We start from the raw sequence: 13,839 nt of genomic DNA, 5'->3' as shown, positions 1-13,839 counted from the left end.
CCACCTCTCGATTAGTTCTTGCAGTTTTCACTAGATGGCGGTACTTGTAGGTGATGATGAAAATAATGCAAGATGATATAAAATAGGAGCGTTGTCACATATGGCGCGTGTCATTGGTGGAAGGCAATCGTTCGATTTAGTGCGGCGACGTACGCCAGGGGGAGCGTTGTAATAAAATTGAGCGGGCAAAATGTACGGAGGATTCATGCTTTACCAGATTTACCGCCGGAGCTTCGCCCACTCATCATCATTCACTTCGTGGATATGGCGGCACTTTTTTTAAACCTGAACGTGCTAGCGTTGATCGAACAGTCTATAAGAGCCTTATTAACTGAGCACAGTGGCGAAATTATATAACGACAATACGTGCATGCGCGCTATGAGCAGTCTTCAGCTGTCATCTCCTAGGCTGTTCTGGGGCACGGACAATGAGAGACCTGGAAAAGGGAAATAATGACTCAGGGATCGGTGCTCGCACATTCAGGTTTAAAAAATGGGCAGCTCTACAATCGTGCTTGCGGTGTCAAGCCAATTATTTTGGGGAGGTTCTTAGTAATTGCGTCATTTTTTAGTAAAACCCACGGTCACTACTATTTTAATTGACATGACGTTTGGCATTTTGGCACTTTCTCGACACAACCTTCTCAGAATCACTGAGATGGACATACGTTGAACGCTGGCTCTCGGTAGTGCCTAAACAATGTCTTGAAGTACACGTTATGTTTGAAAGATCAGGCTATGTTTTAGTTGTTAAAAAAATACTAATGAACTGCAAGCGATAATATTTGAGGCGCTATTCGTCTCTTTTGAAAATGTCTGTTTTAGGTCTTCTCTTAGACCAAGACGTTTTTAGCCGTTTCTAAAAGTCTTGGAGGTTTTGTTTCTTGGGATGTCTCGTGAATGTCTATCTGCTGTCCAAATTATTGCCTCCACATAAAATCCTTTGTAGATACCCTTCGGATGTTCCACCAAAAAACAAAAGATTTGTAAAGAACAATTGAAATTCAACGGCCCTAGGTCGCCCCTCAGATAACCTGCTCCAAACGTGGAGGTTCGGCTATAATTCGAATGGCACGTTAAAGAACCCCAGGTGGTCGAAATTTCCGGAGCCCTTCACTACGGCGTCTCATAATCATATGGTGCTTTTGGGACGTTAAACCCCACATACCTACCTATAATGCGAATGTCCACCGGATTTTTGTGCCCAATTGGGTGCCTTCTTTACTGCTAGGACCGCAGAGACTGTAGGCTGCAATTATTAGCTTGCACCAATGGTTTGTCGTGTTGTATAAATCGCAATGGATTGAGTAACTGTTTGTCCAAGTCACACCATAATCTATCCTATCCGGAGTCTAGCCATACAGTCAAATTTTGATAATTCGAACTCAAAGGGGCTCGAAAATTTGTTTAATATTATAGAAGCTGAAATTAATGAAAACTCATTGAATCAAGGACTTACCTGCAGTGACACATCTGCAGTGAGCAAACACTTGAGTGGGAAGTACAGAAAGACTCATTCGTGCGTATTTGCATATCAAAATACATCATACCCATCATTATTAAATGTGGTTGGTTATGTGTGTCTGTAATCAGGGCTTCGATGAAGTATATATAAACATCCCGGAAGAAATCTACAGGGGATCAACTGCTATCATGGTGCTTCATAAAGAAAGCAACAGAATACCAATAAAAAAGGGTGTAAGGCAGGGAGACACAATCTCTCCACTGCTATTTACCGCGTGCTTACAGGAGGTTTTCAGAAGCCTAGAATGGGAACCGTTAGGGATGAGAGTTAATGGAGAGTACCTTAGTAACCTGCACTTCGCCGATGACATAGCATTGCTGAGTAACTCAGGGGACTAATTGCAACTCATGATTACGGAGTTAGACAAGGAGAGCAGAAAGGTGGTTTTTAAAATGAATCTGCAGAAAATCAAACTAATGTACAACAACCTCAAAAGAAAGCAGTGCTTCGAGATAGGTAATAGTGCACTTCAAATTGTAAAAGACTATGTCTACTTAGGGCAGGTAATAAACACGGAGCGGAACTACGAGATTGAAGTAACTAGAAGAATAAGAATGGGGTGGAGCACATTTGGCAAGCACTCTCATATTATGACAGGTAAATTGCCACTATCCCTCAAAAGGAAGGTATATAACAGCTGTATCTTGCCGGTACTTAGCTACGGAGCAGAAACCTCGAGACTTACAAAGAGGATTCAGCTTAAATTGAGGATGACGCAGCGAGCAATGGAAAGAAAAATGGTAGGTGTAACCTTAAAAGACAAGAAGAAAGCAGAGTGGATTAGGAAACAAACGGGAGTTAAGGATATCATAGTTGAAATCAAGAAGAAGAAATGGACATGGGCCGGGCATGTAGTGCGTAGACAGGATAACCGCTGGTCATGAAGGGTAACTAACTGGATTTCCAGAGAAGGCAAGCGGGTTAGGGGATGACAGAGGGTTAGGTGGGCAGATAAGATTAAAAAGTTTGCGGGTATAAATTGGCAGCAGCAAGCACAGGGCTGGGTTAACTGGCGGAACATAGGAGAGGCCTTTGTCCCTCAGTGGACGTACTCAGGCTGATGATGATGATGATGTGTGTCTGCACATGTTTTTCTCGCAATGAACTGATGAATATGTCTTGGAAGTGTGCTGACAAGTTTGAAACCAAATCTGTATTTTGCTGAAAAGAGAAGCAGCACGTAGCCAAGTCCAGCACCGACACAACTTTAGTTGCATTTGGTAGAGTTGAGGGTGCATCAAAGTACTCTGAGGACAGAAGGGTCCTCACTAGTAACTCGTGGCGGGCTTGTAGCCTGTATAACTTCTACATCTCGTGACAGTGGCACAGGTCCGTATACCCGTGTTCACGTTCACATAGCCCTTGAATTTCATGCAGCCTGAAAAAAAATTGCTACTCATTTAGGATGTGTCGTAATATCCAGAAGAAGTCTGCATCACTTGATCATTAGCCTTACCCACAACATTGGCCGCGGGTTCGCCAAAAGCACATCTCCGGAAACAATTGCTTATGATGTACACTTAATGGAGGGCCACGCAAAAGAGAGGTTATGTAGAGTGATGAGGTCGGCGGCATCTGTTTTCTCATTGTTGAGGCACAATATCACCCGTTCCGCAGTATGCTGCGCCTAGAGAGTTTTCAAATTTTTTGAATGACGCCCATATGAATAGGCTGGAACACAGCCGTTCTGATTTTTGGCAGAAAAATCTGTCGAATCAGAGGCGCCGTCATGTGATTTGAGGCATTTTCGGAGTGTGGCATGTTCGAATTCATTGTCACAAAAGCAGCTTGTGCACTCGAACTGCCAGGTGTTTCCAGCCATTGAAACATACAACTTTGCCGGGACCACAGCTTCAGTTTGACTAAACCAGTTCAGTAAAACCTCGTCAATTTAAGGTCACTGGAACCGTGAAAAATTTTGAAACTGGTAGTGTTTTCAAATTAATGGAACATACAAAAAGTAGAATGCAACGAACTTGAAATTATTCCAAGTAATCAGGGGCTGGTCGTTTGCTGGGCTGGATAGTTTGCGGCTCCAAGGGTTATGTTTTCTAGCACTATGAGGTCACGATTTCGCCTCAAATTTAGGGGAACGCTGGGCCTCGCAACTGCCATTGCAAAAAAAAAAAAAGAAGAAACTCGTCATAATCAATTGAAATGCGTGCCTGCGAAAAACAAACATGTTCGCTGCGACATAGTAGTGACACGCGGACATCATGTTACCTGCCCCTCGCTGTGTCAGTACGTCATGATGCGACCTATTGCCCATTTTTTTTTGATAAAAAGAAGTATTTAATAATGGACAGTGTGACGAAATACGCGATGTGTTTTGGCTGGAAAATATCACCACTGAAGCTTTCGAACCGAGTTTTAGAAGTAGGTTTTGCTGTCAAGAACACATCCTGCAGTGCAAGTGCACAAATTGCTAAAGCAACCGGCACTCAGAGGTTCACATACATTGCTAATTCCGCAAGATTTAATCTCCTCAAGTCCTCGAGAGAATGGGTAAATCATGATGCACTGACGTTGCAAGAAGCAGGCGACATGCTGCCCGCGCATCGCTTCTGTGTTGCAGTGAAGCATGTCTTGTTTTCTGCAAGCGCTGATTTCAGTTGATCACGAGACGGTTTTTTGATCTAATTTAATTTTTCGTACTGGAATTACTGAGGCTGGGTTGCTTAAGCTGCCACTCATTAGTATCACTACATTTTATTGCCTAGTGGCTCCTAAAGGCCGTCATTTTCGCGGATTTGCTGCTTAATCGGGATCAGGAATTGTACTTTGCACCGAAGTTTTCGAATTAACTGAACTGGTGCTGACCGCCGCATCAAATTATCCGCTCAAACTTGCATTGCAAAATACGGGACTATAAAAATGTTTTGAATTTAGCGGGATCTTGAAATAACTGAGTTCAAATTAACGAGGTTTTACTGTATTTCAAATTAGGCATATTGAAATAATGAGATTAGACTGTTTGTATCAGTTGTAATCTTATGGTAATTGAGATTCTCCTTGAGACCAGTTGATGTTTTCTTTTCTGGTGCTCTCTCTATTTTAAATGCACATTCGGTTACCTATTTTTATTAGCCATGACAGCATTCAAAGACATTGCTGCAGCAGTGCATCTGACCGGCTGCGTTGTAGTGAATTTATTGAAGTCTTCATTTCATGTGCCTGACACTCCTAGCAGTGACCCTCACAAGAGGTGGGTCTGAAGGGACAGCTGTGTTTCATAGCACATTGTTTTATGCCAGGTATTCTTGTACTAACTATTGGGAATCATTTATCCTAATACCTACATTGCCAAAATGGGACTTACTGTGGGGTCTTCTTGTATGGGCAGCAAAAGTCCTGCAAGGTCAGGCTCGCACAATGTGCATTGGCTGCCTTCTTGTCCTCACAAGCGCTTCTGAGCATCCAAATGGTTTGCACACAATATAAGCATAGTAGTTCGTGACTCGTAAAGAGTTTATGAAATCCGTCACAAACATGTTCTGTTTCATACAATAAAAATTTGACCTCCTGTCATTAACCAAAACAGATAGCTTTCATGTCGCAGCAGGAAAAGAGTTTATTCGTAGATCTTACATATTCAAGTTAAAGTACTGGTTTTCTGCTCAGTGGCCAGTCAGGTGAACATTCGAGCACTGCAGGGCTGAAGGATACGCACATTCGACCACGTCGAGAGCTTGTTTTCAGGTCCTGGATAGTCCTTGACATCAAAAGAATTCCTGGTGGCTTTGTCACTGGCACAATACTTGGTCACTAAGCTGATGCTGCTTATGCTTTTCAGTATTTCTTCGGGGAAATGTTGTGGGGTCTCGATATGGCAGGCACCACATCACACTCTTGGAGTGAACGGACACAGCAGATGCGGTCGGAACAAACTGAACAACACATATTTATTTGAAAATTTTTTAATGACATCATCAGCTGAATTATTAAAACACCAATCGAGATCAACACGCTAAGTCATCTTTACACAATATTACCATACACTTAAAAACATGACAAACATAATAACACACTCAAGGTGTGTCGCCAAGGCTTCACTTACCAGAGGGCCCTTGACGCGCCACCCACGGTGCCACACACCGGGACCCATGCTAGAGACAACCGTTCGCGGCAACCATTACGCGCGGAAGAGACTCGCTCAACTCTCTCGGCCGCCACCAAGGCTTGCCTGCCGCCAGGGGTGACCGCCGACTCTACCGCTCTACCAACCAAGATCATGATAGTGGTGATCACCGCTTGCGAACACAACGCCACGTATCGCTCAATAGTTGTTACCCCCGAAATATGGCTTCTATGCGAGACACGTGCACCACGCGGCGCAAACAACTTTACAGGGAGGTGTCAGCACCTTTACAACGTTTTACAAGGGGGGGGGGGGGGGGCGGCAGTTGTTGAACCTAAATATGGTCGAGTTTGTAAGGTTATCTCTTTAAGCACAAAATAGCATAAAAAAATCTACGATCAACTTCTGAGAAAATGCTTCAGTTTGGAGTTAGCGGGTTCGTTGTCTAGTTCATGTCTTTTTATATGTCTCTGAGTAGTAGTAGTAGTAGTAGTAGTGGTAAGTTTATTTCATTTCTTGGAATACAAGAAAAAGGAAGCAAAGGCAAAAGGCATTTAATACGCCTGACAAAGACCTCTGCTCCGGTAGTTCGTCACAGATACACATTTTTTTTCAGACACAACAAGCAACGAAACGTTGACATGGCATGTACCACATGCACTAACAAAAGGAATACAGTAATCAAAAACAAGTAAACACATCGTTAATGCAATTGTGTTCTCTGAACTGCCCAGGTTGTGCCTCATGCAGATCGTGTACTGTGCACTTCGTTTGCAGATGGTGTTGGAGATGGACATTCCAGGTGTTGGAGTGGAGCTGTTTGGGGATCTGCTGCGATACCTGTACACAGGCGAGCTCAGCGTGGCCGGGGAAGCCGGCAGCAGTGCAGCCCTCTCAACACTGCTGCGGCTGAGTGAACAGTTTGGAGTGCCTAATCCGCTGGCACACGACCTGCGGAGGATGCTTGAAGGTGAGATTTTTCGGAAACTGTGTGCTTTGCGCCCAGTAGTAGATACTCTTTCTTATCTTGAGGCTGAAAAATTGACTCGAAAAATATCAAAGCTTAATTTTATTCGGCTGCGCCTGAACTTTGGTTCGAGAATGATTGTGTCTCACTGGCCGCATTGCAAAGCACATTGTCCTCGGTACTATTGAGGGGCTTAAAGTACTCGCATGCCCCATCATTTCATAGAACAGTCACCGCCAAGCCATGTAAACAGTCTAGAGAGGCATTTTGTGCAATTAGTTGGTTGTCGGCAGCTATCTGCTTCATTATACCGTAAGGTTAAGTAGCGCACTTTCCAACATAGACAACAGGGACAAGAAGAGCTTGGCACTCGCTACACTCGCAACTAAATTTAATTGAGATATGTACTTTGTATATATGCACCCACGCTGACCCCGAGTGATACAGTAATGGAATAGCAGGCACTAAAAACTTATCAAATATCAAATTTTGAGCACTTGACTATAAAATAATCATGGCATACATAAAAATGAGCTTAACATTTGATAACACAAAAAAACGATTAAAAATGCACAGTTCAAGGTAATTTGCAAGATGTTCAAGTAGAACTCACACATGCTGAACATGGAAGTCGGCAATTAGTCGGCTGTGATTTATACTTATTAAATTTATCACGTTTTTTTATTCTTTGCGCTAGTGTCTATGGGAGCTGCAAGGCATAGCACTTCATCGAGCACGGGAATAATGGGTAGTGCATGGATTTGCCTACTCTTCGTACTTTATGTTCCTTCTGGCTTTGCATGGCTTGAAGCTGTTTTTTCACGAAACAACAATCGGCAAATGTTTGGAAGTTACGCTTCACCGCCTTGACCTTTTAGGATCAACATTTCAAATCAGTTCACAAAGTTCAAAAGGGTTTGTTCTTTCACTTGAACGAAAACCAAAACACAGCAATAAACGAAGCCACAAGTGCGTTTGCTGCCCGCAAGCACGAAGACTAGGCAAACCAATGTCATTGAAGCGCCAGAGCCTCCCCTAGTTAACTTAAGGAAGCTCTATGGTTTTAAGGGCTCATTATATGTGACGTCCTGCAGCACTGAAGTAGATATGTTACAGTGACAAGGCCTGTTCTCTCGTCTGCCTCGTTTGCAGACGTCATCAGGTGCCCATGAAATGTGTCTGGCGCAAGCATGGTTTTTTCTATATGCACAATGCACCTAGAAAAACTGTTTGCAGTACCTCAGTTTTACCTCAGTTTTACCTCAGTTTTACCTCAGTGTAGCAAAGTCAATAAGATCGGCAATTGGCTTTGGTGTAAAGAAACTTTGTCTTATTGAAATTCAGCTCTTTATGCGAGTTATATAGTTACCGAGGGACCTTTCATGCAAAAGGGGCCATAATTGTGTTCTGTATAAAACAAGAACCAAATTTGATGACATAAAAAAAGAACAATATTAAGCAACACCAGATCTAGCAAGTATGGCCTGATGCCGCATCTGAAAAGTCTTCTTCACAATGACTGTGAGGATGTTGCAAAAGCCAAAGAATTGCCGTGCCTATGCAAAGGTGTAATCAGAGCAAGATAGCTATCCTACCAATTCTGGTGCTACAGCTTTTCACGAAAACTGTAGGTGCTAACTGGAGTGATGTGTGTCGGGGGTTCGTCCTATGTATGGCCAACGTAGAAGCCCAGCTGATGTTCCATCTGACCACTGTTGTACCGTGCACGATTATTGCCCCTTTCCGTAGCTCGAGTTATCGCAGCTACACGGGTTCGGGCGAATAAGGCAACAGGCTAGGTGAACAAACAACACTTTATTGCTATACGTTAGCGATAACGCAAAAATGTCGCGTAGAGAGACTACAGATAACAAAGGGTAGACACTTACACCTTGGTCATTGTCGCCCTTGGCTCGCAGGGAGTTCCGGGTTCGTCCTTCTTACTTCGTCGCTGGTGTCAGAGAGAGCGTCCGCCCATCAGCAGGCTAGTTTTCTTCGCCGTCCCCGTTTCCCTTTCCCTGACGAGAATACGTTCCCTCATTGAGAAAGGGAAAACCCGTTCCGTGCGCCGGAAAAGGGAATCGCGAGCGCCGACTGCGAAGATGTTCCATCCCTTCGCAAGAGGCTTTATTGTCTCGTGTCTCGAAGGGACAATCATGTCCTCGCAACTAGGCTGTCGCGCTGCCGTAAAGGGAAAAGGTGGCTGAGCGCACGTGCTCCTCCACATTCTCCTCGCCCCCTTAAGAAGGCCCCCGAACGACAGAGACTGGAACAAGGAAATAATTATTTTACTCGTATTCCAAGAAAAGCATTAGGGCCTGATCAACATCTATGCTTACCGGTCTGTCAGTCTCTGCCACGGGCGCCGCCGGAGCCCCCACCGCTCTCTCACTAGCCCCAAAGGTCACTGCTGCCACCTCCGGTGTCGTTGTCGTCGCCGCCTGTGCCCCTCCTGGCATAGCCGCCTGCTCCTCCAAGGTAGCCATCACTGACAGCCGCCAAGGCGGACTCGTGCGGGCCACATGGGCTGAGGCTACTTTCAGAAGCCACTGCGCGAAGTCCACCTCCCTGGCCGCCCGCGCCAGCATGGCCTGAGTCGCAGGGCTGGGGCTCTCCTGTGATGACTCACGGCTGGATGGCTGGGCGCACGTGCTCCTCTACATATTACACCAATACGAACCAACATGCATGTCACACACATGCATTTATGTGTGTGTAAGTGTGTGTGGGGGTGTATGGGGCATGCTCATGTTACTTTTATGGTGCTTGAAAATATTCTAGAAAATTTGGCATCGTATTGAGAAAAATATACCTGAAATTGGAATTTTTATCTCTCGGAATGGGAATTTTTTTGTATAGCATAGAACATCACTGAACATTGTGGCGAAACAATGGGATGAGAAATATACAGGATGCAGTGCTGAGTTACAACCCTGTGTCCTGTACATTCTTCATCCTGTTGTTTCCACTGTTTCATCATAACGTTCCTGAACCAACTATCCTTTTTAAATACCCTTGAACATCACTGATCTTGCAAGGGGAATAGAAGTCAAAGATGTCCCTGCGTGGGCCCTTTGTAAGTGGCGGTTGAGGGAAAGGGGAGAGGATGAGAGGACCCCTGAGGAAGGGCTCTGTAAGCGTTTGTAGTCCAGCAGTTTCGTGTGGTGCAGGTGGACACCTGGCGGATGCCACCTTGGTGTGGGAGGTGCCAGGCAGTGTGGAGCAAGAGTTTCCCTGCCACAGGGTGGTGCTGGCCGCACGGTGCCCCTTCTTTCGCGGTGTCATCCAGCGACGGACCACTGCTGGTGGTGAAGGGGGTCGCATGCGCATTGTCCTCGATGGTACCGTGGTTCCCTTGCGGTACGCTCGCATCCTGCTCTGGGCTCTGTACCAGGACACAGTAGACTTGTCCGTGTTGAGTGGATCGCTGGCTGAGGAGCTGATGGAACTCTACCAGGTGGCTCGGCTCATTGAGGTGGACTCTTTGGCTCAGGGTGAGGCATTGTTCCCCTCGTTACTGGCAAGAACCAACTGACTGTTTTGTTGCAGCATGTGAGGATGCCCTAGTGGAACTGTTGGGTCCAGACACCCTGTGCGGAGTGTTGCAGTGGAGTGAGCAGCCACACGGATCACCTTGGGTCCACCGGCAGGCCATGGCCTTCCTGGCTGAGGAATTCTCGGCACTGGCAGCCACTCCGCTGCTCTTCCAGCTCACAAAGGGACAACTGCTTGCCCTACTGCAGTCAAACTTTCTGCAGGTACACAGATTGTCTTTTAATGACTTTACACCAAAAACACAGTGACGAGGAGGAGCAACGTAAAGACTAGTAGAATATAACAACTGTTTTATTTTTTGTAAACATTGACCTACCAGACATTCGACCTGTGCCAACTAATCAAAATAACACATCAATGGCATGCATAGAACAGCACATTGTCACATTTAGGCTTGTGCGAATACTGTATTTTAAGTTCAAAGTGAATTCAATGCGAATAGTGATTGGTTGAATAATTTCTAATCCAATTCGAATAGTGTACGTATTGCATATTATAAAGAAAAATGGGAATTTTTGTCATCACCTAACTAACCTCCACAGTAATTTTATTAAATTGAGACAAGGCCCATGGAAACGTTGAATGGTAGCAGCATTTCACTTGGTAGAATGCAAGTGATAGCCTGTAAAATATGTTACATTTTAAAGTTTGCTATACTTAGAGCATATAAGTCGGTACATCAAGCTTTTAAATTTAGAAGAATGAATCGATGCGAGGGTACGGATTTATTCTGCATGTGTGTTTTCACGGTTTAGCACACCTCTACTGCAGCGAAATTATCTTTACAGCGTGTTACATGTGAGATAGTATGCATATATTCGTTCGTTTCTAGTCATTTGAAATTTTCAATAATTTAAATTCTATTTGATGAGAATTCAAATACTGCACTACTCATTCAAATATTCAAAGCCTTCGAATATTCGCACAAGCCTATTCGCATGCCTTAAGTAATAATGACAGAAGGGAAACTTTTTTCCTAAGCAATGCAGCAGATGGGTGGCTGACATATGTTTCTTTTTGCCTTTCAATGCAGAAGGCTCTCACTATTTCTCTCGGTGTTTGATTACAATGTCGCAATTCTATGGCGGTGTTATCAAAGCATGTGCAAGTGTACTCATGGCAGTGCGGGGCTGGACGTGTGCTAGGGTGATCTTTCAGGCTTGATACGTGCTCTCTTAGCCTCGTGTTTACACTACTGCCGGTCTGTCCTGCTTAGATATGGTCGCACATCATTGGAATATCATATGCAACATTTTCAGCAGATTTAACAAGTTGATTCTTATGTTTAATATCGAGCTCATTCTGTACAGTTTTATGTTTTTCATATTTATTGTTTGCTAAAGAACACATGCATTTGATTTTGTTCCTGACCGAAAACACAACACAAAAATCATAATTTCCGACCACCTTTTTTACTCTGTGGCATAGCCTGCGTACATAAAGGATCGCTACTGCCTTAGATCTAGAACCTACTGGTCTATCATCTTCACTGATTGGTTTCTTTTCTTCATTTAATTTTTTTAATTTGCCTAAAGGCTGAAGTCTGCATCGCACTGTGTGAGTAGCCGGCGTCCTGCTGCTGGGCTTTTTGTTCATCAAATGTACTGAACGTAGTGTGAGAACACGGCTCTATTAGTGTGGAGAAAGATGGACGTAGGAAGATGGCTGCATTAACTAGAGGTAAAGGAAAGGACACAGCCCGGTAGGCGACTGCATGCCAGGGAGCTCTCGAGAAGCAGGACTTACGGTGCCGCTTGAATTGCTTCAGGGCTGTGCTGTGGTGTGGCTTTCTTTGTGTTCTGTGAATTTCGTATACCAGGCAGACAAGCAGAAAAGCAAGTGTTTCAACTTGCAGGCGAGTGAGCTGGAGGTCTTGGTGGCTGTGCTCAAGTGGGGGGAGCAGCAGTTGCTCAAGAGGATGGAAGAAAGAGGTGAGCGTCTTGCCTTCGGATCAGTTTGCTTTGAGGTCCCATCTCTTACACCATTCCATTTTCTTTCGGCCTCTTGGGTATACAGTTAAGAGCTCTGTATGAAATTCTTGATATAACAAAGTATTTAACTTTCCACTAACATAGTATTTAACATTCAAGGTATATAGCAAAGTATCCAACTTTATAAACATAGAATGTCATGCATTTTTAACACCAAAATAAAATGTGTTCTTACAGAAATAGTTGAATGTTTACAGTTAATTGATATAAGAGAGCTTGCACAACGTCTATTGGTGTCGAGCAGCTATAGCACCTTTCACATAGACGCATCCATGTTGACGCTATCACGTACATCTCCATCCTGACGGTTAACATCCATGATCTATGGTTAAAGAACCTTTGTAGTAGCAATGGTAGTTAACAGTGAGCATGTAATCAGAGAAAGTGGTGTGACAGCCAGAAGAGCGTCGCTGACCGGACGCAGAAGTTGGGCTTAAGACGATGTTCCGAGACTGGTTAGAGAGCGGTCGAAAACCACAGCCAATCATACAAACAAGATGTGTTTATTTCTGACTTCAGTGCAGTGGACTCGTGAAACGACCGTGACAACTTGCTTGTTTTATTATGAGTTGTTCTTATCAGAAGTGCGCAGGTAGTGTTCTTCAATTATACCAGTCGAGAAACTTGGTTTTATAAGCTGGAAATGCCCATGTAAAAATTTTTGGAGGGTTAGAAACTGACGCATCATCTGAGGGAGTTGACAAAAAAACACACGGCATGGCCACAATCACTGTTGTCTCTACTGTTATTGTGCAGTTTGCCTCAGCAAGAATCGGAAGCGGTTTCTAGACAAGTTCATGCTATGTAGCATGGTCATATATAGGCTTTTGTGAATATTCGAATTAATATTACAGTATTGAACTTCACTTCGATTTGAATTTAAATTATTAAAAATTTGGGAGTATTAAAGTGAATGAATGAATGTACACTAGTCCACATGTAACTTTCTGTAAAAGTAATTTCAATGTCGTTGAAGAATGCTGAGTCGTGCAAATTCACTTCGATTTGAATTTAAATTATTAAAAATTTGGGAGTATTAAAGTGAATGAATGAATGTACACTAGTCCACATGTAACTTTCTGTAAAAGTAATTTCAATGTCGTTGAAGAATGCTGAGTCGTGCAAACATTTAAAAACTATATTAATTTGCGTGTAACTTTGTAAAGGTGGCTCCACTGCAATAGAAAGATGTTAAGCCATGAAACATCTATTCAGGGAAAATTTGCACTGCCGCAAAGCCCCACTGCATGATTAAGTTAACATGTTGCCTTCACAACGATTCGTCAATTCTTAAGTTTATATTCTTGTTATGCTGGCTTATACGCTATCAGTATAGTAAATTTTAGAATGTAACATGTTTTAGAGGTTATCACTTGCATTATAACGAAAGTCAAATTATGCTACTATTCAAAGTCGTTCCCACTTATTTTGAACCAAAAAGAATGGCATTTGCACAGGCTTTGCTTAAATAAAAAAAGTATTGTGCAGGTTTGTTGGTCATGACAAATATGCTCATTTTTTTTTATAATATCTGATGTATTTCATACCAAAACTTAAGCCATCATATCAATTGGAATAATGTCATGATCTTTCAAAAAAGAGAGAAATCTTTCTTCAAGACTCTACTTGGAATTCATCCTAGTTTAAATAGCCAATAATGTATTGAACAGAAATCATGCAACTCACCCTTTTATCTGCACTCACTGATTACCTCACATTTTAA

General features: G+C 43.4%; 1 protein-coding gene across 1 annotated transcript in view; it reads left to right on the top strand.

The window, feature by feature from the left end:
• The window catches only part of LOC119166911 (BTB/POZ domain-containing protein 7), a 32,892-nt gene that overhangs the window by 10,350 nt on the left and 8,703 nt on the right, over positions 1 to 13,839 (top strand). The window contains exons 5-8 of the mRNA XM_037418304.2: positions 6,381 to 6,573; positions 9,741 to 10,064; positions 10,120 to 10,328; positions 11,981 to 12,056. Of these exons, the coding sequence (XP_037274201.2) occupies positions 6,381 to 6,573; positions 9,741 to 10,064; positions 10,120 to 10,328; positions 11,981 to 12,056 (802 nt within the window). The remainder of the gene's footprint in view (positions 1 to 6,380; positions 6,574 to 9,740; positions 10,065 to 10,119; positions 10,329 to 11,980; positions 12,057 to 13,839) is intronic.

This window comes from Rhipicephalus microplus, chromosome 6, assembly GCF_043290135.1.
Source record: "Rhipicephalus microplus isolate Deutch F79 chromosome 6, USDA_Rmic, whole genome shotgun sequence".
NCBI lineage: Eukaryota > Metazoa > Arthropoda > Arachnida > Ixodida > Ixodidae > Rhipicephalus > Rhipicephalus microplus.
The sequence above is the reverse complement of the archived record's forward strand: the minus strand, read 5'-3'. Positions and strand labels throughout refer to the sequence as shown.